At 37.4% G+C, this 27,749-nt stretch overlaps 1 protein-coding gene across 1 annotated transcript in view; it reads left to right on the forward strand.

The window, feature by feature from the left end:
- LOC134603563 (complement C3-like) overlaps positions 1 to 27,749 on the forward strand; it is a 127,182-nt gene that overhangs the window by 56,887 nt on the left and 42,546 nt on the right. The window contains exons 21-28 of the mRNA XM_063449656.1: positions 239 to 448; positions 1,661 to 1,727; positions 6,716 to 6,802; positions 22,010 to 22,213; positions 23,397 to 23,472; positions 23,843 to 24,002; positions 24,719 to 24,817; positions 26,254 to 26,404. Of these exons, the coding sequence (XP_063305726.1) occupies positions 239 to 448; positions 1,661 to 1,727; positions 6,716 to 6,802; positions 22,010 to 22,213; positions 23,397 to 23,472; positions 23,843 to 24,002; positions 24,719 to 24,817; positions 26,254 to 26,404 (1,054 nt within the window). The remainder of the gene's footprint in view (positions 1 to 238; positions 449 to 1,660; positions 1,728 to 6,715; positions 6,803 to 22,009; positions 22,214 to 23,396; positions 23,473 to 23,842; positions 24,003 to 24,718; positions 24,818 to 26,253; positions 26,405 to 27,749) is intronic.

A 27,749-nucleotide genomic window follows, 5' to 3' on the forward strand; every position in this document is an offset into this window, starting at 1 on the left:
CTGATCACCTTCGCGGGCTCCAACACTTGAGTGTGCAGCTGCATTTTTCCTATATGTTTTTAGCATAGTGTATTTCATAAGTATATTATTACACCTGTATGTTCACTTCTTAAAGAGTTACAATTTTTCCCCATTTTTTCTCTCCTTTTGAATGCCGTTTTAGCGCTTTTACCATCTTGTATTTTTCGGTTATTACTTGTTTCATAATGTTGGATCATAGCTACATTCTGTGTTCTAGGTGCAAGTGGAATTCCTATACCAAGAAAAGTTCTGCAGTCTTTCCAATGCCAAGAAAAATTACAGACAATTAGTAACACTTTTACCTGAGTCCTCACGAGCCGTGCCATTCATAATTGTGCCTCTTGAGTTGGGTGAGCATGACGTGGAGGTGAGAGCAGCTGGAGCATTTGGTTTGAACGATGGTGTCCGGAAGAAACTTAATGTTGTGGTAAGTAGGAACTACATTGTATAGAAAGCACCTGAAAAACTGTGATTTATTATTTGTCATGAAAAGTCAAGTACATTTAAGATCAAAACAAGAAAAATAAGACGATTTCGATATATGAAAACTAACATTTTAATATTGAACAACCGAAGGGATCAGCATCAGGGCTAGTTCTGGATGCATCCCATTAGGTCCCCCTGTCTCGTTAGACTCTGCCTCTCACGATTGGCACAGGGCAGCAGAGCTGGAAAGAAAAGATTACAAGCTGGCAAGCTCTTTGTGGGTAACATGCTTCAAACAGTTTATTAGCTTGTAACGTGTTCCTTCCAGCTTTGCCGCTTTGCACAAAAGGGGCAGAACCTAATGAGAGGGGTGGAACCTAATGTGAGGTGGCAGAGCTTAGCGCCACCTTGATCCACCTCTTTGCACACACCAAGGATAGGCCCTGATCAGCATTATAAACATTATAAATCCACAGGTAGTATCACAATTATTGGCTACTGCCTACAATCAGGCTACTAACTCCAATTTATGGCCACTGCCTACAATCAGAATTAAGGACTGCTGTAATTTCAACACCAGACAGCATATGGTCTGATTTAGTTTTTTGCGACTAAAGGAAAGGTGTAAGATAAGGGATATTACACAAATGGTATTCACTAATGATAACATACTTAACCCCTTAAGGACCAAACTTCTGGAATAAAAGGGAATCATGACATGTCACACATGTCATGTGTCCTTAACCCCTTAAGGACCAAACTTCTGGAATAAAATGGAATAATGACGTGTCACACACGTCATGTGTCCTTAAGGGGTTAAGGGGATAAAGTTAAATTTTTCTGACTACAAAAATTATTTGTCTTATCTCTTATGTGAATGTATTATGGAATCATAGATTTTCAGTTGGAGTATTTCTACCATTGCCACGTTTCTGTACTATGGATAGAGAGTGCAGCATAACTACACAGATCTATTAGTTTAGCACTAGCAAAACCACAGAAGGGCATATACCAGTTGTATATCGATATGACTAATATATAAAATGACTCAAATCGAACACCGGGTATGAACTTTCAATAGAAAATACAAAATGCTGGATTCCCAAGGGCAAAGCTGGTTTATTGGGTATCTGACGAGTGCCTCCATCCACTCTGTAGGTGCCAGACCATATAAATCTGTCTTTGAATTGTTTTTCTATGTGTTTTATTTCAGCCGGAAGGATTAAAAGTAACAGAAAACTTAATATCCGTCACTCTTGAGCCAGAGATAAAAGGAAAAGGTTTGTATATATGTATATATATTTTTCCCTTTATTTATCTCAAAAGCTAGAAAAAAGATTCCACAATGCCCGATACATTGAGTTAGTGATATAATAGCAAGGTTTAATTGAAAATATTAGGATAATGTATAATATATTAGGAACAAATATACCCCGTACATTTTGAGCCTAATGACTGCTAGAGGAGGACCTGCCAAGAATGGGGTACATTGACGTTGGAGGCATATACGTTAGCTTCTAGTATTCTACTTACTAATATGGATTTTGAGCATTAGTAAGATTAGTTTCCAGGTGACTCTCAGCCAACTACTATTGAGAGTTACTGTGAGTGAGGGATTTCAGGGATTTATCTCTTATCTCTTACAAATCGATCAGTGATATCTTGGAATGCAGTGATTTACAAGATTTGTTACTCTGTTATTATTATTCTACATAGGGAGATACTTTCAACAATTATTATTAAGTAACAATCTTTATAACAGTTAGATAATTCTAACTAATTACTCTCTCTTTTTTCTACATCTCTGAACCCACCCCTCCTTTACAGACATTTAGTAGACATATCACTCCTCACTCACCCTATTTTCCCACATATTAGCATTGGATATAAGTGAGGGTATGTCTCCTTTTTATATATTCCCGTTATATGTCATATGTGTTGTTCACTGAATGTTATGAGGTGTCACTCTGGGATTTCTTAATTTAAATGGTGTGCTCGAACTTCTAAGGGCAATCCAACACCCCCTGGTTCCTTTTCTTTGGAACATTTTTGTATTAAGTATTAGGGTTAGTCCCTGATAGTTGGTTCATTCCCTATCTGAGACCTATTTTCTTCTTTCTTCTTTCCAATACATTGACATTGTGGCAGGCTTATGCAATAGATGATCATATGATGTAAGTAACCCCCCATTATTTTTTTGCCTGATTGAGGTGTTTTTAAATAAAACTATTACAATCTGTGAGACTTGAAATAACTGTTTAGTGAATGAGCTAGTGAGATGGATTTTTTATGTTTTTATAAATTGACCCCAGCGGCACCCTATAATATATGCATGTTCAGGTGAGTGCAACCCTCTTGGTTTAATTTATATATATATATATATATATATATGTAAAAAATAGATAAAATTCGTATCTTGTAATACCTTTTTTATTGGACTAACAGAATTTTTTAGTGACAAGCTTTCGGGATAACCTCCCTTTCTCAAGTCTGAAGCATTTCTGAGCAAGACGACACATAGAATTCAAAGTTGAGTTGTGATATAGGGGTTAAAGCGACATGAGTGTAGATAAGACACAGGTTTGGTAGAAAATAGACACCATCTTTGTAGAGGGTCATAAATATCTTTCTGAAGAGCAGAGTGAGGGGGGAGAGAGGGAAAAGAAAAACAAACAAGCAGACAGTGCAGAGGATGGTACACTTTATACATGCACACACACATAAATGTGTATATGTGAACGCATAAACACATGTACATATACATAAACACATATACATACATGCACATGAACTCATATACACAAATATAAATGCACAGAAATATATATATATAAAAGCATACAAGCATATGAGTATGGGAAAGCATAGGTTAACACATAGTACTTGGTATACAGATAGAATAAACATATAGGAATGCATTTTAAAGTGTTGGTACATATGACAGAATAGTAAGATAATGCTGGGAGAGTGTTCATGTAAAGTGTTGGTAGTGGGACAGGAATCCCAAATCAATATTTAGTCCTCTATTCTTGCTGTTAAACCATTTAATCATTCTGGCTTCAAAGGCTTTTCTTTCCTGGGTATTTTTAAAACCCCCCTTCAGTACTTTGATTTTTAGGTCCTTCAGTGAGTGGCCAGGCTGGGTAAAGTGGTGTCCCACAGGAGTGCAGTAGGATTCTTCTTTGTGGTGTTTAATAGAGTGTCTGTGCATATTCATTCTGCCATTTAATGGCTGGGTGGTTTCCCCAATGTAGCATCCTAGGTGGCATTTTATGCATTGAATCATGTATACCACATTGCTGGATGTGCAGGAGTATGAACCTTTAATGCTGTGGGTTTTATTGTTGTGTGTGGCTATGTTGTCTGTGCATATGTGCTGACACAGTTTGCAGCGAGGTTTTTTGCATTGACTGGTCCCATTTTCTTCATTCTTACCATCAGTGGGCAGCTTCCTGTTGATTAATTTTTGTTGGAGGTTTGGTGGTTGTCTGAAGGCCAAAATGGGTGTTTCAGGGAAAATGTTTTTCAGAGTCTCATCTTCTGTTAATATTGGTTGTAGGTCTCTGATGATTTTCCGTATTTCCTCAAGAGCTGGGTTGTAGGTGACCACAAGTGGCACTCGTGTGGATATTTGTTTCTCTCTGTACTGTAGCAGGTGCGTGCGTGGCGTTTTTACAGCAGAGTTGATTTGTTTGGTAATAATCTTTGGTTTGTAGCCTTTCTGTCTCATAGATTGGGAGAGTACATTTAGATGGGAATTACGGTCACTAGGATCAGAGCATATGCGATGGTACCTAGTGGCTTGGCTGTAGATGATGCCCTGTTTAGTGTGGGAGGGGTGGAAGCTGGAGCTGTGTAGGTAACTGCACCTGTCTGTGGGTTTTCTGTAAACCGAGGTGTGGATTGTGCCATTGTTACATTTCACAGTGGTGTCCAGAAAATTCACAGATCTAGTGGAATATTCCATTTTTAGTTTGATTGATGGATGGAATGTGTTGAAAGAGTCATGGAACTGTATCAGTTTTTCTTCACTTTCAGTCCAAATTATGAAGATATCATCGATATAGCGATAATATTTGTATGGTTTGGTGTGTTGAATTTCTAGGAATCTCTGTTCAAGATCTGCCATAAACAGATTAGCATATTGGGGTGCCATCTTAGTGCCCATAGCAGTGCCCATGGTTTGTAGGTAAGCTTCATTGTTAAAACTGAAGTAGTTATGTGTGAGGATAAATAGTGCCAATTCTGTGATAATTCGGGGGCTGTATTTTTGGTTGTTGACATGAGAGAGAAAATGGAAGCAAGCATTGATGCCATCTGTATGTGGAATGTTGCTGTATAGAGATTCCACATCCATGGTTACAAGGATTGTGTTAGCAGGGAGATTGGTGATTTGGCTGAGTTTGTTGAGGAAGTCGGTTGTGTCTTTTATGAAGCTGTTAGTGTTGGTGACTAGAGGTTTTAGTGTATTTTCTACCAGTCCTGAGACCTGTTCTGTGAGAGTTCCCATTCCTGTAATTATGGGTCTTCCAGGATTACCTGCTTTGTGGATTTTGGGAAGCATATAGAAAGTGCCCATGCAGGGACTAGTTGGTATGAGTGATTGCAGTTCCTGGTGTAAGTTCTCAGGGAAGGATTTAATTAGCTCCCTAAGTTGTGATGTATATTCCTTGGTGGGGTCTTCATTTAGTTTTCTATAGTATTTGTCATCTGACAATTGCCTGTCCCCCTCTTTTATGTAGTCCTGGGTGTTCATTATCACTACTGCTCCTCCCTTGTCTGCTGGTTTGATGGTGATAGCATGATTATTTTTCAGGTCATTTATAGCTATTTGTTCCTGTACTGAGAGATTATGAAACATTTTCTTTTGGTTTTGCTTGGTTGTCAAGGATACTGTTCTTAGACGGAAACTTTCAATGTAACTGTCCAGTTTGGCATTTCGTCCTGGTGCTGGAGTGAAATTTGTGTTTTTTTTCCTGTTGTAATCCATTGTGGTTTCAGTGCTCTCTTTGTCATGGAAGTATTCCTTAAGTCGCATCCTTCTGAAAAATTCTTCCACGTCAGAGTAGAGCCCAATGTCATCAAGTTTTGTGCTAGGGCAAAATGATAATCCTTTGGAGAGAACTGATGCTTCTGGGTCAGATAGTTTGTAATCTGAAATGTTAACAATACCAGATTTCTCTTGCCATTTCTCTTTCTCTGCCAAATGTTTGTGATAATCCTGCTGTAGTCTGATGAGTTTATTATATATATATATATATATATATATATACATATATATAGAGATTGTAGCCGTATTAGTACAGTGATGTAGATGTAAAAAACAGATAACATTTGTATCTTGTAATACTTTTTTTATTGGACTAACAGAATTTTTTCATGACAAGCTTTCGGCAGAACCTCCCTTTCTCAAGTTGAATAGAAATTCATGCATTCTTAATATAAGTTTTTTTTTTCTCTCCCCTTCTTGCACCATCTTCTGCACTGTTTGCTTGTTTTTTTTCTCTCTCTTCCCCCTCACTCTGTGATCTTCACACAAGATATTTACGACCCTCTGCAAGAATGGTGTCTATTTTCTAACAAACCTGTGTCTTATCTGCACTCATGTCCCTTTAACCCCTGTATCACAACTCAACTTTGTATTATATGTGTCCTCTTGCTCAGAAATGCTCTAGACTTAAGAAAGGGAGGTATTAGTATGTTGCTTAAAAAGATGTGATTTGTGAGAGTATATAAAAATGGGGAACATAAAAGCTTACATGGAGGTGACTTCCAGAGATCTAAACAAGCTTTAGATGTGTTAAGTCATGACACTGTGAGTGGGAATGTACTTTTTTATAGTAGTAGGGACTAGAATATAAGGAGCATAACTCTTAAAGCTTTTAGGTGGTTTTAAGGAGTTTACGTGTTGATTTTGAGGGTACAGTGTTACATGATGACTTTGGTTGGATCAGGAACCAGAGTGGATCAGTAGAAGGTCAGACATATGTAAGAAAGATATGAGCCACCTGCATCAAATATTTTATAAGAAGGCTAATAAAGAAATGCTTTGGCGTGGTAAAACCCATGTCATATTCTAAACATGTTGGTATTCAATTCAAATATAGTTTTTATACGAGTAATACGATGTATGCTCCTTTGTATTTCTCTTTCTGATAATCTCTAATTATAGACCTTCAACATATTATATATTATTAAGATATTTATAAAATTGTGTAGTCTGCATGAGGTTAAATACAGATACTCTTTTTTTTTTTTTTTACCATAGATGGGATACAACAAGAAAAAGTTTCGACAATAAGTGGCAGAAGTTTGGTCCCCAATACAGATGTTGATACCATCATAACCCTACAAGGTAAGCATTAAATAAAATGTGGCAAAAGATTTGAGAGTTGTCATTTAGAGAAGTACCTTTAAATATCTGATGGTTTCCAGTGCAGAGACCATACTGTAAAATAAGATTAATAGAGGGATAGAGAACTTTACTTAGAGGGACTCTCCAGTGCCAGGAAAACAAATCCATTTTCCTGGCACTGCAGGATCCTGGGAATAGATTTCAAGACAATGGTTTGTATTGGTTATATTTGTATAATGGCATCACATTCCCTCTGAGGTACCATTTTTCTACACTACAGAAGTTTACATTTGTTAACTTTTCTTCATAACCAAAATCTTCCATTCCTTTTATTAATTTTGAGGCCCACCTCTGCACTTTTTTCTAGTGCCATAATATATTTCTTTAGAACAGATGTCCAAAACTGCACAGTAAATTCAAGATGTGGTCTTACCAGTGATTTATAACGAGGCGAAATTATATTCTCATCCCAAGAATAAATGCCCCTTTTCACATGACAAAACCTTATTGGCCTTAGTCACTACTGACTGACATTACACATTTTTGCCTGGTTTGTTGTCTTCCAGGGGCAGAGATTCTTCAAAATTACAAAATATATTGTTTCAAAAAATATTACATTCACATCAATTAATAGATAGTTGGTGCATGGCCAATTCATCTGAAAGGGATTATTCTTATTATTCAAATTCTGCCAATAATTACTCAAGACTAGACATGTTCATGATCTTGCATAGACACCTCTATTTAATACAAAAAGTGAGTATCGGTAGCATCACTTGGTCAGATCATGCCCCAGTCTTTTTAAATCTTAAACTTCCTGGGCTAAATAGCCCAAACTCACTTTGGCGACTGAATGCATTGTTATTGAATGATCAAAGGATGGAGGAGCAAGTAAAGAAAACACTGGATGCATATTTTAAAGATAATACAATACAATTGGATACCCCCATCCCATGGATTTGGGATGCACACAATTGCCTTATTAAAGAAGGATTGATTAAATGGAGGGCACAGATTAAAAAATAACAAAATTCCAGAGTGGCCTCCATTTACCAACACATAAATGTGGCAGAACTGGTCCATAAGCACAACCCTGTCAATGAGACTTAGAAGCATTTAGTCGCTCTCCGCATGGAGTTGAAAAGTATATTAAATATTGAGGCACAACACACAGTACAACTGACACGGGGAACATTTTCTTCTTATGGTAACAAGTGCGGAAAAACACTGGCAAGGGCTTTAAAATGTAAATATCAAAATTCGTATATAGAAAGAAATCATAGACGATATAGAGAAGCAACATATGACGACAGATAGCAATAGCCAATGCTTTTTGTGTATATTTTCAAAAATTATACTATCTCCCCAGTCCACCAAGAAGTAAGGATACCATGTATTAAAATATAAATTCAAATTTGCCTCAGAGAATATCGATCGATCAGATGAATTGTTTAGAGACTCCCTTAACAACAGAGGAAATTTTAAGGGTAATTAAAACTATGCTACAAGGGAAAAGCCTGAAGGCCTTACAGTATTTTATTATAAAACATTTCAATGACAATCAGAAGCACATTTTGTTAATGCATTTAATTCTACGTGCCCTAAAAGTGCTATACCCCCTACCCATGTTACGAGCCTCAGTCATAGTGCCTCCCAAAACAGGGAAAGTTACTCATAATTGTTGGAGCTATAGGCCAATCTCCTTGATAAATACTGACCTAAAACTTTTTGCAAAGATTCTGGCCTCACACTTAAAGCCCTTTTTGCCTGGACTAATCCACCATGATCAGATGGTCTTTGTGGTAGGGAGGTAAGGGATAACACTACAATACATGGTTCAACAATTTTAAGGATGCCCACAGTCCTCCTTGCCATAGACGCAGAAAATGTCTTTGACAGGGTGGATTGGTCCTAAGTATTTAGTATTTTAGAGGCTGTGGGGCTTGGTGAGAGGTTTAGATTTTGGGTACAGACATTTTATATGGATCCTACAGCAAGTATTAAGGTGAATGGATAATATTCGAATCCTTTCCATATTAAGAATGGAACGAGGCGGGGGGGGCGGAGCTTGACTGCCGAGCCGAGCGGTCGCATGGACTGAGAGCTCTGCGGCAAAAAAACGGGGAAAAACGGAAAAACAACCGGGCTGCAAGCCCTCAAACTACAAAAATGACACTATATACCCCCCTGCGTGCCATGGGGCGAAAAACGAGAAAAATACCCAAGGACTCACAATTGGGGATATGTGGAGACAGGCCCGCGAGGCAAATGAGACCAATATGGCGGCGCTTCACGGCGGCTGCTCCGACTTTTCTGATGATCTATCCAGGGAGGAAGGTCTGCCAGCCCCCACACGGAGCAAGCCGACACAGCCGACTAACAGCAACCCAGACACCGCTCCAGTGACTATAGCGGTCCTCACGAGGCTACTTGCAGGCCACCACAAAGACTTGCGTGAGGATATCACGGCCTTAAGGGGCGACCTGAAGGGTCTGACAACCCGCCTAAATGCACTCGAATGCACAACCGGCACCAACACTCAGGACCTTGGGGAACTTAAACAGGCTGTTCGAGATCTCCAACGGCAGCAAAAATTACACGAACATCGGATGGCGGAACAGGAGGACGCCGGAAGGCGAGATATTTTGAAAATCAGAGGGATCTCTGAAACGATCCCCGATACAGATTTACCACAGGTGGTCCTGCGTTTACTTGCCACTATACTACCACCCGCAAAGGCTAACAAGATGGCCCTCGACAACATTTTCAGAATCCCAAAACCACCTAAAGCGCCAACCGAAGCCACGCGAGACGTTATACTCGCCTTCCGAGACAGGAGGGACAAAATGGCGGTCCAAGCCACCTTGCGGGGCAAGACACCACACCGATTTGAAGGGATGGCGGTGAGCTTCTTTGCCGACCTCTCGAGAGACACCCTGGCCTGGCGGCGTTCCCTCCAGCCACTTACTACACTTCTCCGCCAACGGGACCTTAAATACAGATGGCAGACGACACACATACTCACTGTGCAGCTAGCACCAGACTCCCACAGGATCCGGGAATTGGACGACGCAGCCCCGCTCCTGCAAGAGCTAGGTCTACCACCAGACTCCCTCAATCCGGCAGACCTTGAGAGGGCAACTCCCCAACAACTCTCGTGGGACCCGGAGAGATCCATCCCGTTCGTGCCAACGGGAGGCACGCCTGACCCGTATGTGGCACTCACCACCTGAAGGAGTACACGGTACCGTACGGAAAAGAATTACCGACCTGAAACTCAGCTTGCCTCGGTGAAACCACCTCCTGATGAGGGACTTTGCAATAGAGACTCTAATAGACACCCCGAAAGGGCCTCAACTCCGACTCCAAACCACCACCTTAGTAAACATACTCCAGCTGACACATGCACCTAACCATGGCCTTCACCCCCCCAACACTAACACTAAGACACAGGACCCCCCCCCCCTCGCCTTACCCACTGAAGACGCACAGCAGTGCTCCCCCACTAATTATGCCGCTTCTCCAGCGTTACATAATACCCACAATAGCAGTATTGGCTAAATCCTCTTTCCCACAAGGTATGATGACTCCATACAGGCCCCACTATTATTAAGCTTGATTATGCCAGCATATTCCCCTACATGTACAGGGCTCTCTTAACCGGATGTTTTCCCGCTTTAAAACAACATATCAGTAATCTAGCGTTATACAAAAGCGACACACAGTGCCACTAGTCTAACATAATGCATGCTACCCTAGAACATGTTCAGTTTAGCTAAAATGTACCTATGACCAAGCAGCGTAAGCAATGCCAGCCTGCTAAACAGCGCGTTCTTCGCTTCTTGTTTTTAACTTTGACACCTGAGGTATGTCATCCTATGTTTTAATGTTCCGCCTAACCGTATGCCATGTCTTGCTACTGTAATGCTAACTCATATAAAAATGTACCACCTCTCCAATGCCAAAAAAAAAGACACAAAAACCAAGTATATATGTATAGATAATTGGTCCACAGCCTATTTCTGGTTCTAAGTGCATATATCAGACCTATTATTCTACTATTAGATAAAAATGTTTAACAGAGTCTGCTTGCTAAATAAGGTATAATTAACTATATCCTCAAAGATCTAAAGTAGTTCAGAGATCTGTCACTCAAATAATGGTTGTAATGTGTTTCTTAATATGTCATGTGGACACTTTTAGAGATCTCCAGATGCTTGATTTGCTCTCCTTGAGGGATCCCCATAACTGCAGATAACCCAAACATAGCGTGTCCCCTAAGGTGACAATTAGCCTGTCAATTTAAGCTACCATACGGTAGTTGAATTCTGACTTTTCATTCTTGTTTTCAATATTCCTGAAAGCCAACTTTAACACATTTAACACTCTTTGAGCAGGCTAATATGTTTAAAAACACAAGCTTGTTGACCCAACCATGACACACTGCATTAGACAGACTAACTCAGCTTGCACTGTGCTTACATCTCGTATAGCATGTTTCTTTTACTATAATTTTCACGTGAATGTAGGAAATTGGCATTCCGTGAAATCTTTGTTTGTCACATATCAGTTTTCATAACAATCGAATCAAATATCTTGCAGTTAACTTATGTTTATTCAAACATAACAATCCATCTGGTAATAACAAATGTCTTTAACATTCTTTGTCCAATACAGAGAGCAATTTTCCAGTTGTTATCCATTTTTGATGTTAAAGGTATTGGCCACGAATTCTAAACTACAATCAGTTTTATGGGTTTAAAATTCAGTTACAGAGGGGAGTATACATAAGATTGCCTTACTTTAAAATAAGTGGCTATCTTAGAAAAAGGGGAGTTACTTAGCATCATTTGAAATCTATGATTAAAGTCATACGTTATATTTGGCGGCAAGCTATGTAAGACAAAGAACTTCTATATACATGATGTAATGAATAATTGCCTGTAGAAATGTGAGTCTTCAAAGGAATTCAGGCTTTCAAGGCTAGGTCAAAGGTTACTATAAACAAGCCCTTCAACATCACTCTTAAAGTGAACCAGATGTGGTCTCCATTCCTTATACAATGAAAGTCTGTAATACTCTATAGGCCAAGGTATGGCTTCTCAATTTCAGTGTTCTTGAAGCAATCCGAATAAAACTTATAATATTTATATCAACACATTAAATACATTTAAAGTACATAATAATATTTTTCAAGCCCCTCTTTGATGCTTTATTTGAATGAATTTTAAAATATTGCATCATAATAACTTATACCAATTACTTATGGGATTTTAATGTTGTTCTCTGATATTGGTCTCTAAGTATCAGTTTACAAGGAAAGGCCTTTTAACACAGCCATTTCCAGTTGTCTGTATTGCTTTTTACACTCCAAGAGGGAGAAGCAAGTCATTTTAACCCTTTCATTTCTGAACTCCTAAGAACAAAATTCTTGTTACAATTACCTTTAAATTTTTCACTAATTCATTAATTTACCTTGGGCATTGATTTTACCTAACATTAATAATAACAGTATCATAGTTATTATGCTGTGTAATTGTATACAGTTTATATTAACCAGAAAACACAATCGGTTTGATTTAGTCCATGAAATATTGTCCTCTCCAATCGAATCCACAAGCACAGTCTCTTTGAAAGTCCATAATGTCCTTTGAAAGTCCAAACAATTTGTCCTTTTATTTAAAATCATACAGGTTTTTGTCCATGTAAAACAGTATTGGTTCTGTAATGAAAAACAGATGGCAGTTTACTATTCTTATACATTAGTAAATTTCTTATACATTAGTAAATTTCTTATACCTTAGTACATTTCTTTTACATTGATCACTAGACACAAGAATTGATTTATTACACTTTGTACCAATGTTTGCTTTTTAAACCTATAACACAGTTTGTTCTAATTTTTATTCTTAGACTAACATAAGGACCATAAGGACCTTCCCAACTTGCTTTTCATAGACCTGATGTTTTAAATGATTTACCATTGCCTTGTAACCTGGCTTAAGCATATCTGCATAATTTCCCTGTGTTACTTCTTTATATTTATTTAATTTATTTATATAGCGCCATCAGATTCCGTAGCGCTGTACAACTTTAACACATAGTTTACCATAAGGGACGATATTTGAAGTAGCAAACTTCAAATCTAACAATAGATGTTCCTGTAATACTTTCAACTATTCAGCATGTTCTGCTGTAACTTTGAATGTACTTGGAACAAAAGGTTTATTAGGGAAAGTGATTACATAGTTCTACATGTCACTAACTCATGAGGTGACACTTGAGTTTGGATTTGCAGGAATATACATTAATACTCCTGGTAAATATGTTAACCAATTACTCTTATCTTAAAGCATTTTTATTTCTATTTTATTTTATTCATTTTAATTTAGAATTTAATTTATATAGAGTCCCATGGTCTTTTTGCCAAAGGATCTCTCTGCAATTTTGGTTTCTAGTATTTAGGTCTTGGATTAATTGAGCACATATGAGACACTTCTGCAATATATTTATACACTTTTTGGTTTAAATTAGGATGATACAATTTATTTTGCAGGACCTTAAATAGTTGTCCTGTACCCAAATGCCCTGTGTACTATGATTGAATACAATCAGCTCTTGTAATAAGCCACTAGGTACAAATGTTTGTGTTTCATTGTGTTTAACCCTGTACATGCCAGTTTCAGTATCTAGATCCATTCTTTCTATACTGAAAGCTACATCCTTCCATTCTCTATCTGATCTTATAGGGTATTTGTTATTTGTCTTTTTACTAACAGTTGCACTCATTAGATTTTCCAAGTATTACAACTCCTCAGACAAAGTTTCCTTTGATTCCTGATCTACACGTCTGTTTCACAACAACAAGTTAAACCTTTATTTTCTGCTTAATTAAACAGTTCTGCCAGAATACCTGCATGTTTTAAAGCTTTATCCTGAGAATCTACCATTCCTCTTTTCTCCATATTGGGAGGTGAAGTGTTAAAGCTTTAACTACATAACTGCTGTCACTGATTATATTCACTGGGTCATATACTGTTATTCTAGAACTTCCTTTACAGACTCTAACTCCGCTTTCTGAGCAGCCATATGGCCTGGCAGTCTATCTTTGCAATTCTTTTGTTTAATCGTCATATATTACAAAACCTGTGTGATGTAATCCATCAACATAAAATCTCGTCCCTCCACATACAAACTAGAAATCCCTTGTATTGTTTGCTTCTCAAAAGGAGATCTGGATTATATTTCCATTTCCTTCTGACATCAAATCAGGAATAGCATATCTTTTACTGGTTTCTACCCTGGGTGGTTTATTTTGTAACTTCAATATTCAATGAGCTACCCTCTGGCTATATACTCCTAACTCACAACAATTTTGTAACAGTTTTAGATATTTGGGGGGTTTGTAAATTTATCTGTCCAAATCCTGCCTTGTGTTGTGTTGCTTCTAAAGCTCATCATACAGCCATGAGCTGTTTACACAGGAAAACATTCCTCTTTCCACTGGATACATAATTTTAGAAAACTATCCCAGTATTCGTAAAGATTCATGCTACCTTTGCATTAAACTGCTATTAATGAAGAGACACCTGCGTAACATTGAACAATATATGGTACTGTTTCAATGGGAGCAGCTAGCACAGGCGCTTGTGTGAGAGCATCTTTTAACAGATTTAACTCTTTTCAAATTCCCCTGTCCAGATGATCTTATCTTTTATATTTTAGCATATTGCATATTGTATAAGGGTTTTGCTATCCCTTCCATATCATATATAAATTCTCTGCTAACATTTATCAAGCTTAAACATTTCTGTAGATGATACCCTGTCATTGGCCTTGGCAATTGCTGCAATGCTTTAACCCTTGCTGTACATGGCGTTTTACATTCTGGATCTATATTAACTCCTAGGAAAGTAAATCTTTCCTTCAAGATCTGCACTTTGAATGTGTTCAGTTTTAACCCATTATGTGCCAGTGTTTGACAATTATCACACAGTATCTGCTCATGCTCTTCCCGTGTTACTGTTTGAACTTAACAGATCATCAATATATTGCAAAATCTTATTCCCATACCCCAGGGGTTCCAATACTTGAGCCATTGCTTTATGAAAGTAAGCTGGCGAGGAGTGGAAGCCCTGTAGCAACACCTGGAACAGATATTGATGATTTTTAAAGGTAAAAGCATAGCGATACTAGCTATCTGGATTGAATGGTATAGAAAAGAACACATTGACTATATCCAATACAGAAAGTACTTAACATTAGCATCTATTTGCGCCATGATATCTGATGAGATTTACTTATTCACCACATACGTGTCTACAATTAAACCATAAGTGCCATTGGCTTGATTATTAGCCAAATGGTGACTTACATTTGGAATTACCCACTCTCAACACTCCTTGAGATACCAATGCTTTTATCACCTGATTCACACCTTCTTCTTATTCTTTGGGATCTTATATTGTTTAACTGCAGGGGGTCTAGAACTACAATTACAACTTGCAAATTCACTATCCCACACTCTTGTTTAGACTTAGAGCACACTGTGGGGTATTTAGTTTTAAGATATGGTACAACCTCATCATCTTGTTGTATAGAAGGTGACACTTCACTCTGTTTTACAGTTATATCATGACTAAACTATCTTAAATTATTAGGTTTAACCACTCAACCTGTTTTGCTCTCACCTAAAGCTTGCCATAAAACCAAATTTAATAACTTACATTTTTAAAGGCAAGCGTGTTTTATTAGAGTCATTCCTGCTCCTGTTTCTAATAAAACTCTGTTATTTTTCCCTCTAGTCTTCCATAAATATATGGTCGCCCATCTTCACTTCGTTATCAGCATGATAGATCTGATAATAGCTAGGGGTTTCACATCCCTATTTATTGGTGAGTTTAGGCAGATTTTACTTGTCGATTTGTGACTGCCTCCACCTTTCTTTCACTGGCACTTAACATCAGTATACACTCTTCACATGAATTTGATATGTGAGGGGGGTTGGTTGAAGATGTATGCTCTGTTTTTACAGCTGCCACTCTCTGTAGATTCTTATGGTCTGGGAAATTCAATTTTCTTTCCCTTTCACTGGGTAAGTTTTTTCTTCATATTTAGGACAATATCTCCTAACATGACCTTATTGGTTGCAATTATAGCATACCATAGAATTACTCTAATAAAACCCTATAATATCTATCTTGGGGTGTGGCCGAATAGTTTTTAGTACCCTGGTAATTTTGTTAATTTTGTGGTCTTTCCTTAAACCTCACTCTAAAATTACCATATTCAATTAATAACCTCATTTCTCCTTCTACCTTCTTCACTAGACACATTTTTAATAGGGGCCAGTCCTGCTGAAGTATCCCTAGACAAAAGTGTGTCTGTGCAACATTTTAGTTATTCCTGTGTTTTTCCTTTTTAACAATTGCAAGGATTTCATAATTTTCATAGCAGCAAAATCTCTTAATCTAGCTCATTTGGTTACCCTGATGTTATAGAGACATATTCACTAACACTCTGCCTATGTTACTCTTTAGACATAGTAGACGGTTTTGTGTCAGTAATCAAATTCCATGCCTTATTCCTTAAATTAGCACAAACATGTATATCATAATTTTCTCCATTTAAATTAATCAAAAATAGAAAATTCTAAACTATTCAAACCAGTTGCACACTGTACAACCATTAGCAATATATTTGGAAACAATTCCTGCAACTAAACTCTGGGCTTTTCACATTCCTTATCCTCCAACACATCAATGAGTTAATTTTTAACCCATTCACTTAATGAGGCTGGCAGCTAGATCAAACGACATCTGGTGGCTACCACATCACTAAATTTTTGTTTATTCATTTCACCTTCAAAAACCCTCATATTGTAAAAAGGTCCTCTCTGCTCATCATATTTAGACACATTTTTAATCAATCTGGCTAATCTGAGAGTATCCATCTGACCCTTTTTCTTGCACAATTTCCCAATTTTTCTATATCTTTTCTTCTCTTCTGCCCTTTTCACACAACTTCTACTTCCAAACTAGAATCCAAATCTTTCAGATTTTTCCACAAAATATCTGTAACATTCCCCAGACTAACAATTTTTGCAAATTGTCAAAATTAGTAACAAAGTCTAATCTTGGACATGTAAGAAATTGTTTAAGGGTTCTGTCTAACAGATCAGTCTGATTCTTAAGCATTTCTTTCATTATATTAAAATCTTAATTTCCTTGACATTACTTAATCCTTTCAACAACTGCCGAGAGTCTGAGTTTTTGTTTCAACTAATGTTGCATCCAATGCACTCTCAAAAGAGAGCCATGGGGGGCGATTTCCTTCGTTTAACACTTTTAAAGAGATTTACAGTTTAACTAGGGGCTAGGTAAATTACTAGACCTTGCAACAACACATATATTTTTCAATTGTTTTTAACAACACATTTCTTTTTTTGTTTCGATGTATTACAAACATAACAATTACTGGTCTTTTTAAGTTGACACCATTCCTTTATAGAATCATTAGTTTCCAGAAAGCCTTTTGCCAGTAATGCAACTTTTTCTTTCCCTTTTAACCACATTGCTTTGCTCATTACCAGTTAATCTGTCTAACCATTTCAATACACAATAGCGTTTTCAGGATTAACTCTTTTACAGACAGATCCTGTTACATTTGACAGCAGTCTTTTGCTGCCAATCCATAATTAACTAAACAGTTAATACAATTTGTTTCAATATACATATGAGCAACTTCTACAGACATGTTAAAGACACATACCCTTGAAGTATTTGATTTCCACAGGTGTGCGCATCATCTGATGGAAGAATACTTTTTGGAATATGTAGTTATTTCTTGAGAATCCTCCGAAATGCCATCTTCGATCTGCAATTCGTCATAACATTTATTTCTTCATAAATAAAGTATGGATAAAAGGATCCAGATTGTCATCTCAATTATTATCGTCAAAATTATAATATATTATCAATATATTATCGTCATATTCTTCCGTCAGTACTGAGCATTTCCACGTTCGAACGATTTTTCCCCTGCGCAACTCTATTTTCGCATAGTAAAACTGAATGTTTAAATAAAGGATTTTTGGGATGCCATCCTGCTGTATCAGTCAATTGTGTTTCTCCTGTTTCAAGCCGGGTACTAAAGCTTTTTTCTTCAGGGAACAATTTCAACTTTTCTTCAGTGATTTTCTTATCTTCTTCTAGTAATCTTCTTGTAGCTTGTAGCAGTCATAATTCAGGCTTAAATCAAAGGTTTGCTGTTGGTGCTGTTGGTGCCCGCATTCTCCACCATTAAATGTAGGAAATTGGCATTCCGTGAAATCTTTGTTTGTCACATATCAGTTTTCATAACAATCGAATCAAATATCTTGCAGTTAACTTATGTTTATTCAAACATAACAATCCATCTGGTAATAACAAATGTCTTTAACATTCTTTGTCCAATACAGAGAGCAATTTTCCAGTTGTTATCCATTTTTGATGTTAAAGGTATTGGCCACGAATTCTAAACTACAATCAGTTTTATGGGTTTAAAATTCAGTTACAGAGGGGAGTATACATAAGATTGCCTTACTTTAAAATAAGTGGCTATCTTAGAAAAAGGGGAGTTACTTAGCATCATTTGAAATCTATGATTAAAGTCATACGTTATATTTGGCGGCAAGCTATGTAAGACAAAGAACTTCTATATACATGATGTAATGAATAATTGCCTGTAGAAATGTGAGTCTTCAAAGGAATTCAGGCTTTCAAGGCTAGGTCAAAGGTTACTATAAACAAGCCCTTCAACATCACTCTTAAAGTGAACCAGATGTGGTCTCCATTCCTTATACAATGAAAGTCTGTAATACTCTATAGGCCAAGGTATGGCTTCTCAATTTCAGTGTTCTTGAAGCAATCCGAATAAAACTTATAATATTTATATCAACACATTAAATACATTTAAAGTACATAATAATATTTTTCAGTGAACAGCAGTTTATGTATTTTTCACCTTCTTTATTTTGTTAATTTCACGTAATAGTTAAACCTAACCTGTATTAATCTGTCCAAATATTATAAAACTGTGGCAGTCTTTCTTGGGAGTGTACTCCAAACAATGCTGATACCTTTATTTTGTTTTAACCATGTAATAACGCTCTTTTTAATTGTCCTTTGTGAAGCAAATGCCATAACGAATAATATATCCCTGCAACATAAGCGTACTATAATAACAGTTTATTTTTCAATGTAATGTTAAATTTGACTGAATATTTTCCATGTATACAACCTATAGACTTCTAACGTTGAACCTGTTATACCTGTTAAAAATGTGCAAGGCAATTATGCCACTACCTTATATGTATATTCATGCATATATGTACGCTGTTGTGGCGTCCTGACAAAGATATTGTACTCACCTGCACAAAAAAATAAAGAATTATAAAAAATATATATATAAAATATATATATATAAAAAAGAATGGAACGAGGCATGGGTGCCTTTTATCTCCTCACCTCTTTGCTCTGGCCATCAAACCTTTTATTATAGTCAAATCAAAATCCTCAAATTAAAGGATTTGGATTCTCAGGATTCTCAGGAGGATTCTCTGCTGACCTTTTACATTGGCATACCCAGTACCCTAATTTCAACACCCTCAACTCTCCAAACTTGCAGAAACCTCCATTGCCTTGATCTCCAGCATTTCTCCACCAAAATCCAAACTCTCCTTTCACCCATCTCAAATCTCACTTGCCCTAACTCTGCAACCTCACTCTACAACTCCACTCTCTCCTCTCAACTAGACATCATGGCACTTCCTACATTTAAATGCAGCAAGTGCTCCCAATTACAACCCTGGCACACCAAGCTGACCTGATACCTCCAAAAATGTTCCAGTACTGCTGAATGCTGCTGGAGAAAGTCTTACTCTGCACCTGACTTCCTCCACTATACATTTATGCTGCGCTCCTGCAGTCTGGCTCTTTCCTCTGCAAAAGTTAATTACTGCAACACCCTCATAAGCATACTGTCCCACCAACCCTATTTCACACTTTTAATCCTCTTCTTTGCCCTGTTGCTCCCCCTCCTCCTACCACCCTGTCCGCCTAAAACTTTACAACTCACTTCACTGAGAAGATTTCCACAATTAGAGAAGAGATCTCTAAATTCTCTCCCTCCCCTGCCAATATATCACCTAACCCCACTCCCTCTGCACTTCTATGCTCATTCACACCTACTACAATGGAAGAGGTTTCTGCTCTGCTCAGGTCCTCCTGCCCCGCCACCTGTTCCCTCACATCTCATCCACACTCTGTCCCTCTCTTGCTCTTCCTCTCACTAAAGTTTTCAATCTCTCCCTTTCCTCTGGCACATTTCCTTCACCCTTCAAGCAGGCAACTATAACCCTGAATCCAAAAAAGCCCAACCTTGACCCCAACTCCCCATCCAACAACCGCCCTATATCGCTACTGTCATTTGTCTCCAAGATCCTTGAGCGAGTCGTGCATGTGAGATTGACAGACTTCCACAAATCTAACTCTGCTTAATCCACTTCAGTCCGGATTCAATGCTCGTCTCTCTGTTGAAACAGCTGTGACCAAAGTATCCAATGATCTTATCACTGCAAAATCATGTGGCCACTATTCTATCCTAATTCTCCTTGATCTTTCTGCTGCCTTTGACACTGTTGATAATCAACAGCTTCTTCTCATTCTCCGTAATGTGGGCTTTCTCCTGGTGCTCCTCCTACCTCTCCCAGCGCTTTTTTAGTTTTTCTTTCTCTGGCACTGCCTCTTCTCCCCAACCCCTCTTTGTTGGCATTCCCCAAGGTTCTGTCCTTGGTCCCCTACTGTTCTCCATCTGTACTGCCTTCCTTGGCAAACTCATCAGCTTCTATGGCTTCCATTATCATTTATATGCAGATGAAACGCAAATCTACCTGTCCTCTCCTGATCTCTCTCCATCCATCATTACTCGTGTCTCTGACTGCCTCTCCACGATTTCCAACTGGATGGCTGCTCACTTCCTTAAACTCAACCTGTCCAAAACAGAACTTCTGGTCTTTCCTCCCTCAGGTGTTTCTACTCCCGTGTCTGTCTCCTTCCAAGTCAATGGAACCACCATCACCTCTACCTCGCAGGCTTGCTGCCTCGGTGTTCTCTGACTCCAACCTCTCCTTCACCCCTCATGTCCAGTCGATCGCCAAATCCTGCCGCTTCTATCTCAAAACATAGCTTGCATCCACCCCTATTTAACACCGGATGCAGCTAAGGTGCTGGTCCTTGCCATTGTTCTCTTTCGCCTAGAATGCTGCAATTCCCTTCTCAGTGGTCTTACGTGTTCCCAGCTTGCACCAATCTAATCTATAATGAATGCGGCGGCTTGGCTCATTTTCAAGTCCGCCCGCACCTCCCACGCCTTCCCCCTCTGTCAGTCCCTACATTGACTTCCAGCTAGATATAAGGCTCAATTTAAGATTCTGGTGCTTGCTTACAAGTCCCTACATAATGCTGCTCCAACCTACCTATCTTCCCTAATTCACAAGTATGTCCCTTTGAGGCACCTGTGCTCTGCCGAAGACCTACATCTATCCTCGGCCTGTACTCCCACATCTTTTGCTCGCCTTCAAGACTTCTCCAGGGCTGCACCTTTTCTGTGGAACTCCCTTCCCTTCTCCGTTAGACTTTCGCCCAGTTTCCACTCCTTCAAAAAAAATATTTGAAAACACACTTCTTCAGGAAAGCATATTAATTAAACTGTTAGCAGGTTTTCATCTCCCCCTCCTCCCCCCCCCCCATGACTCCTCTCTTGCAACTGTCAAAAATAACCTACTAAGTTCTCAGTGAATACTTTTCTAGCATCCCATTTCGTTACCCCTACTTATACCCTTTGTGTCCCTATACCCCACTACCTCTAGCATGTAAGCTTCTTGAGCAGGGCCCTCTACCCCTCTGTTCCTGTGCGTACATTTGTCTGGTTACAATTACGTGTCTGTTAGTCCACCCATTGTATATTGCCTTATGGAATTTGCTGGCGCAATATAAATGATAAAATAATAATAACAATATAGTCAGTGTCTATTTGATCTTCAAGCTCTTTTCTGTTCCTAGTTAAGAGCTACAACATATGAAGAATCAGCAAATGTCTTGGCTTCTCACAAACCTTGACTTTTTCCTTTATTGTGTTCCATCCTCTCTTTTCACTTGTCTTTTTCAGGGACACCAATCAGCCAGATGGTAGAAGATGCAATCAATGGCTTAAATCTGAACCACTTGATCGTAATGCCACATGGATGTGGAGAACAGAACATGATGTTTCTGGCTCCTGCACTGATTGCCATTCATTACCTAGATACCACAAGTCAGTGGGACAGAGTAGGAGTGAATCGCAGAAGTCAAGCCATAGAGTTCATGAAGAAAGGTATAAAATAATAATAGCAACAAAATAAAAACTCTGAAAAACTGGGAAAAGTACTTTAGAAAAAGTTCTACCAGAGGGAGAACTAATAAGTCCTGCTAGAGAAAACTGATAAAAGTCATTTTAGTTCAACCATTTTTGTTAAAATTGAAGTAATAAAAGCGATCAAACATAAGCATTTAAAATACAAAAAAAATGGGTAAAAGATCCTCTAAATATAGAGTAATTATCCTTGTGAACAATACTTTATAGTGGTAAAATGTTAATATGCTGCTACACACTTTTTGTGCCAATGTTACCATATTCACCCCTTAATGCCGTTATGGGCAGCAACCTTGCATTCAGTCCGACCCTCCCAGGCCATGTGATCGTGATGAAGTATCAAGTCTTGTGAACTGCCTGCAGGGGGACTGCCTGGGTTGTCAGATGGTCCCCCAGACACTGAAATATGGGGGAAAATTGTAAAAAAAAGACTTTATTATACCAGACATATCAATAATAACAAAATTATAAATATATATTTATATATAGGTATACGTAACTAGCAAGCATGTTAGAGATAGAGGGGAGAGGATGCAGGTGACTAAGAATGATGGGAGTTGTAGTCAAACAACACATATATCATAATTTCATTATTTGTATATATATAAATTATATGATTAGAATATCAAATAATATGGTTATTGTAATATACAATTAGACAAACACCAAGTTTACGTTTTTATGTACATTTTATACAAAAGTAGTGACATGTACTAGTGCTTATTTTAAAAAAAAACAATTCAGATTGTGAATACCAAGTGTTTAACGTTTAACTTTTTTAGCTGCTGACACACTGTGATGTGTTATCCCCTCATACACACCCCATCAATAAACCTCAAATACAAAAATACACTATTTAAAAAAAAAAAAAAACAACTTTTTCTACCGATGTAAAGACGCTTCTCTGGAGGTATTGTATGTGTCACATTTGTTTCACCCTGTTAACTGTAAATAAGCGCTACACTGTATTTTATACTTTTAGCTGATTCTTACAACTTCTTTAAAATAGAAGCCTAAATGGAAAAGCTCATGCATACTAAAATATATATATATAACATTTTCAAATATAATTTAATTTTGACATACATTTTCTATGGTAACTGTTTGCCATCTCTTTAAATCAACTTAAATATTTGCCTTGCAGGTTATGATCAGCAACTTACATTTCGGAGACAAGATTATTCCTATTCAGCAAATGCTGATCGCCGAAGCAGCACATGGTAACCCATAAACCTTTCACTTATCATGTCGTCTGCCCCTTCTAACACAAGCTAAAATTATGCAAACTCCAACTACCTCCTTTTCCCTGTTTTATAGTGTTTTGTCTGTCTGTCTATCTTTCTTGAAGTTAATTTATTAGCTCTATAAATACAGCATTGGATCTAAAATAATGAGTGAGGGGCAGACCCTCCACCCAAAAAAAATGATATACTACATTGCTTGGTTTGCCGTAGAAATTGGCATGCACCTTCCTGACTGGCAGTGGTGCGTAACTTTTAGACCTGTCTGGTATCATATGACTTGAAATTGTGAGCCCAGTACATACAGTCTGTTTTTATGTACAACCTTTTTATCCTTGAATCCCCACAGGCTAACTGCTTATGTTGTAAAAGTTTTCGCAATGCTTCGGTCATTCATATTCGTTGAGAATGATGTACTATGTGGCGCCATCAAGTGGTTAATACTGGAGAAACAAAAACCAGATGGACTATTTAAGGAGGACTATCCTGTGTATCATCAAGAGATGACGGTATGTATCTCTGATGTAATACACAAAGAGATATAAAGACTTGCATGAATGTCAAACATGTTATCATTATTATTTACATTTTATCTGTGATATTACAATCTCAATATGTGTACAGGCCTTTATAATCTATACATGGCTTTGTAGTACAAGCCCATGCAATCAGTGTGTTGCCTAGTGGTGCAGGCCTTTAAAGCGTGAATTTGTGGTTTATCTACTACCCATATTGTCATAAATTAAGTTGATGAACAAAGAGAAAAGTGCACACGCAAGGAAGTTTAATGGCTCGCTGTAAAATAGGTATCTAAATATAGATGTGCCTAAAAGTGTTAGTACGCTTATTGATACCCTTGCATTTTAATCGATATTGAAACACATCATTATAAACTCCGACTGGAGTTTGCCAAAAATGCACGTTGACAAGCCACCATTCTTCTGAGAGAATTGATTTTGAACTCTGCAGTGGTATATCATGTTGTATATTTTTGTGTAATAATAAGGAAATCCTTTGAATGTTCAAGGAGAACTTTATTAGTACCATATTTACCAGGTTTTGTGGACCCAGGACATACTTGAGAAAAATCTCAATGTATCTTTATGGTAAAATATTTTATAAATAAATAAATAAAATGAATAAATGTAGATGCTCTTTATTGTGTGCAATTATTTTGTATGGTCATTTATTTATGTTTATTGTGTTTTCTTTGTGTGATATCTAGGGTGCAATCAGTGGGTCGAAGGAAGTAGACACGACCTTCACTGCCTTTGTTTTGGTTGCAATGATGGATGCCGAACGTGCTTGTGGTGCCACTGTTAATGTAATTATACACACCCAAACCCGCACAGTGTTTGTGAATGATTATGTACAATTTTGTGGATGAATTATATATCTTGCTACCTTTACAGTCATTTATTTTACCAGTAATACTATTGGAAGGGACATTTATTTAGCTAAGCAAGCTCTACAAATCGCATATAGGAAAAGAAAGTAAAACGATAGCTCTGACAGATACTTAGAAGTGGGCGTTATAAAGATATAACCCACCAATTCAGATAATATTAAGTATTATTTCATGTTCACCCAATGTGGTATTAAGCCCCCATAACCGCTTCTTCACCTTTTACAAAACACATCCAGATAAAGTGCATGGTCTAAAATAGATATTTTAGTGTAAAATGTGACTGCAGAATATGGTTCAATATTACACTCACCTGCCCAGAATAGTTCTACCCAATTCTGGTGAATAATTTACCTGCCAGAATAGTCTGGTTCAATATCACTCTCTCCCAAATATGGCTTTTATTTCATACTTTTACTGGTACATCCCCCTGCACATCTTTGATTGACTTGTAAATGTATAATGTAGTTACTAGAGATATAAGTTAATATTAAACAATTTGCAGTAACTGCAGATAATTGCTCCAATATTCAGGGTATGGTTTTAAATTAATATGTATACTGTTACATCTGTCCACAAATTGTGTGTGTTCCTTGTTCATCTAGTGCAATATCATCTACACCTCCCCAATATGATTCCCAGTATAATTCTAGAATTCTGAGCATATGATTACACATATGTAACATCACAGCCACCTGCCAAACTATTCTTCTTAACATAATTCCAGTGTAGTATAACATGTTTTACTATATGATTTAGATGTGTTGTGCAGAATACATTTCTAGCTCTACCTTTTTTTTTAGATATTTAACTTGCATGTTTTTATGCTTGCCTTTAAATATATATATTGCTTATAGATCATTTTAGTGTTTAAATGTACGCAACTATAGAATATATACCTATTTTTAATATAGGTATTGAAAGTTTAGTCATATTTGTACCTTCCTCTTTACACAAAAATGAGGCAGGGGTAATATTTTTGTCCATATAGTACAGGTGGTCATTTTTATATTCTAGCATGGGAACGAGGAGCTACATAACATTTAGTATATTTTTTAAAAATTAATTTTGGAAACCACTGTAGATAAATAATTTTACCTACTCAAAATTAATATCTCGGGTTCGACTATTTGAGTGGTTTCATATTTGAAAGTGGAAAAAAATATGTAAATTGTATCACTTACATAACACATTCACATGATGGTTAATGTATATTTACCGTTCAGATTTTTGCTTCATATTCAACTTTTATGTATTTATATATTTTTTTAATTTTTAAATGTTCATTATCTCTTCAATATTACAATTTTTTTTAGTTACTTTGTTACAGGCTAATTCTTTTTTTTCTATTACAGAACTATCAGGATAGCATCGACAAAGGAATGAAATTTGTTTTGGACCAATATCCAAATGTGCAGACACCCTATACTACAGCAATTGCCTCGTATGCACTCGCCAGAGGTGGGAAGTTGAAGGACACAAGGAAATTGCTCTCCGTATCCACAGGTAATGAAACTCAAAGTCATATAGTACCTATATAAGAAAATGAATTACCCAGCAGAGTAACATGATTACTTACTAGCTGCTTTTTTATCTTACTCAGGTAACAATGAGACTAAAATAAAACGTGTATGGACATTTGATTTCTAAAGCAGGAAACATAATTGGCGCATTGGTCTGTAGATCTTGGCCATTCTATTTCTATAGGTAGAATTGTGATTGAAGATTTTATAACGGTATAAATGAAAACTATGTAAACTTAAATAAAAGCTTACCAAAATTGATGATTCTAGTAGCTATAAAGCCTCTCACTTTTGATTATAATTTATATATTAATCTACTCATTCACCTTAAAATGTGAAATGGTTTAATATGATCTTGTTATATATCTAGTCAGTACTAGACATAGTCCTTTCTAAGGTGGTAAGAGGGCAAGGCACCTAAATGGTGTTTTTAACACTATAGGATCAGGAATACATGTTTGTGTCCCTGACCCTATAGTATTCCTTTAAAGGATCACTATAGGGTCAGGAACACAAACATGTATTCCTGACCCTATAGTGTTAAGAGCATCATCTAGCCCCCCTGGGCCCCTCATGCCTCCATATATATAGCAAAATCTTACTGTATTAAAGCCAGAAGCCTAAATTTATTTGCCTAAAAAAAAAAAAACATGCAGACTGCTGACATCATCAGAAGTGGTAGCCTGATCCAATCACAGTGCTTTCCCATAGGATTGGCTGAGACTGACAAGGGGGCAGATCAGGGGCAGAGCCAGCATGATTAAAACACAGCCCTGGCAAATCAGCATCTCCTCATAGAGATGAATTGAATCAATGAATCTCTAAAAGGAAAGTTCAGTGTCTGCATGCAGAGGGAGGAGACACTGAATGTTTGGATGCATTTTAGGCAGCCATGACCCAGGAAGGATCTCTAACAGCCATCTGAGGAGTGACCAGAGAAGTTATCACTAGGCTGTAATGTAAACACTGCATTTTCTCTGAAAAGATAGTGTTTACAGCAAAAAGCCTGAAGGTAATGAGTCTACTCACCAGAACAAATTCAATAAGCTGTAGTTGTTATGGTGACGATAGTGTCCCTTTAACGTTTTATTTTTATGAGTCACAAATTGTGCCACTTTTGGTCTACTCCCTCCCTAAATAACATACCAATGATGGCACACTGTGTACTCATTTTATTGACATGAGTATGAACATTATACAAAAATAATTGGTATGTGCGTAACATGCTGAAGATATGATCCACATAGACCCTCAATAGATTGCGTGCAAAAAAAGCTAAACCTATTGGACACCATTATAACCAATTTCAGAAGAACCACTCGTGAACA

This window comes from Pelobates fuscus, chromosome 3 (assembly GCF_036172605.1).
Source record: "Pelobates fuscus isolate aPelFus1 chromosome 3, aPelFus1.pri, whole genome shotgun sequence".
Taxonomy (NCBI): Eukaryota; Metazoa; Chordata; class Amphibia; order Anura; family Pelobatidae; genus Pelobates; species Pelobates fuscus.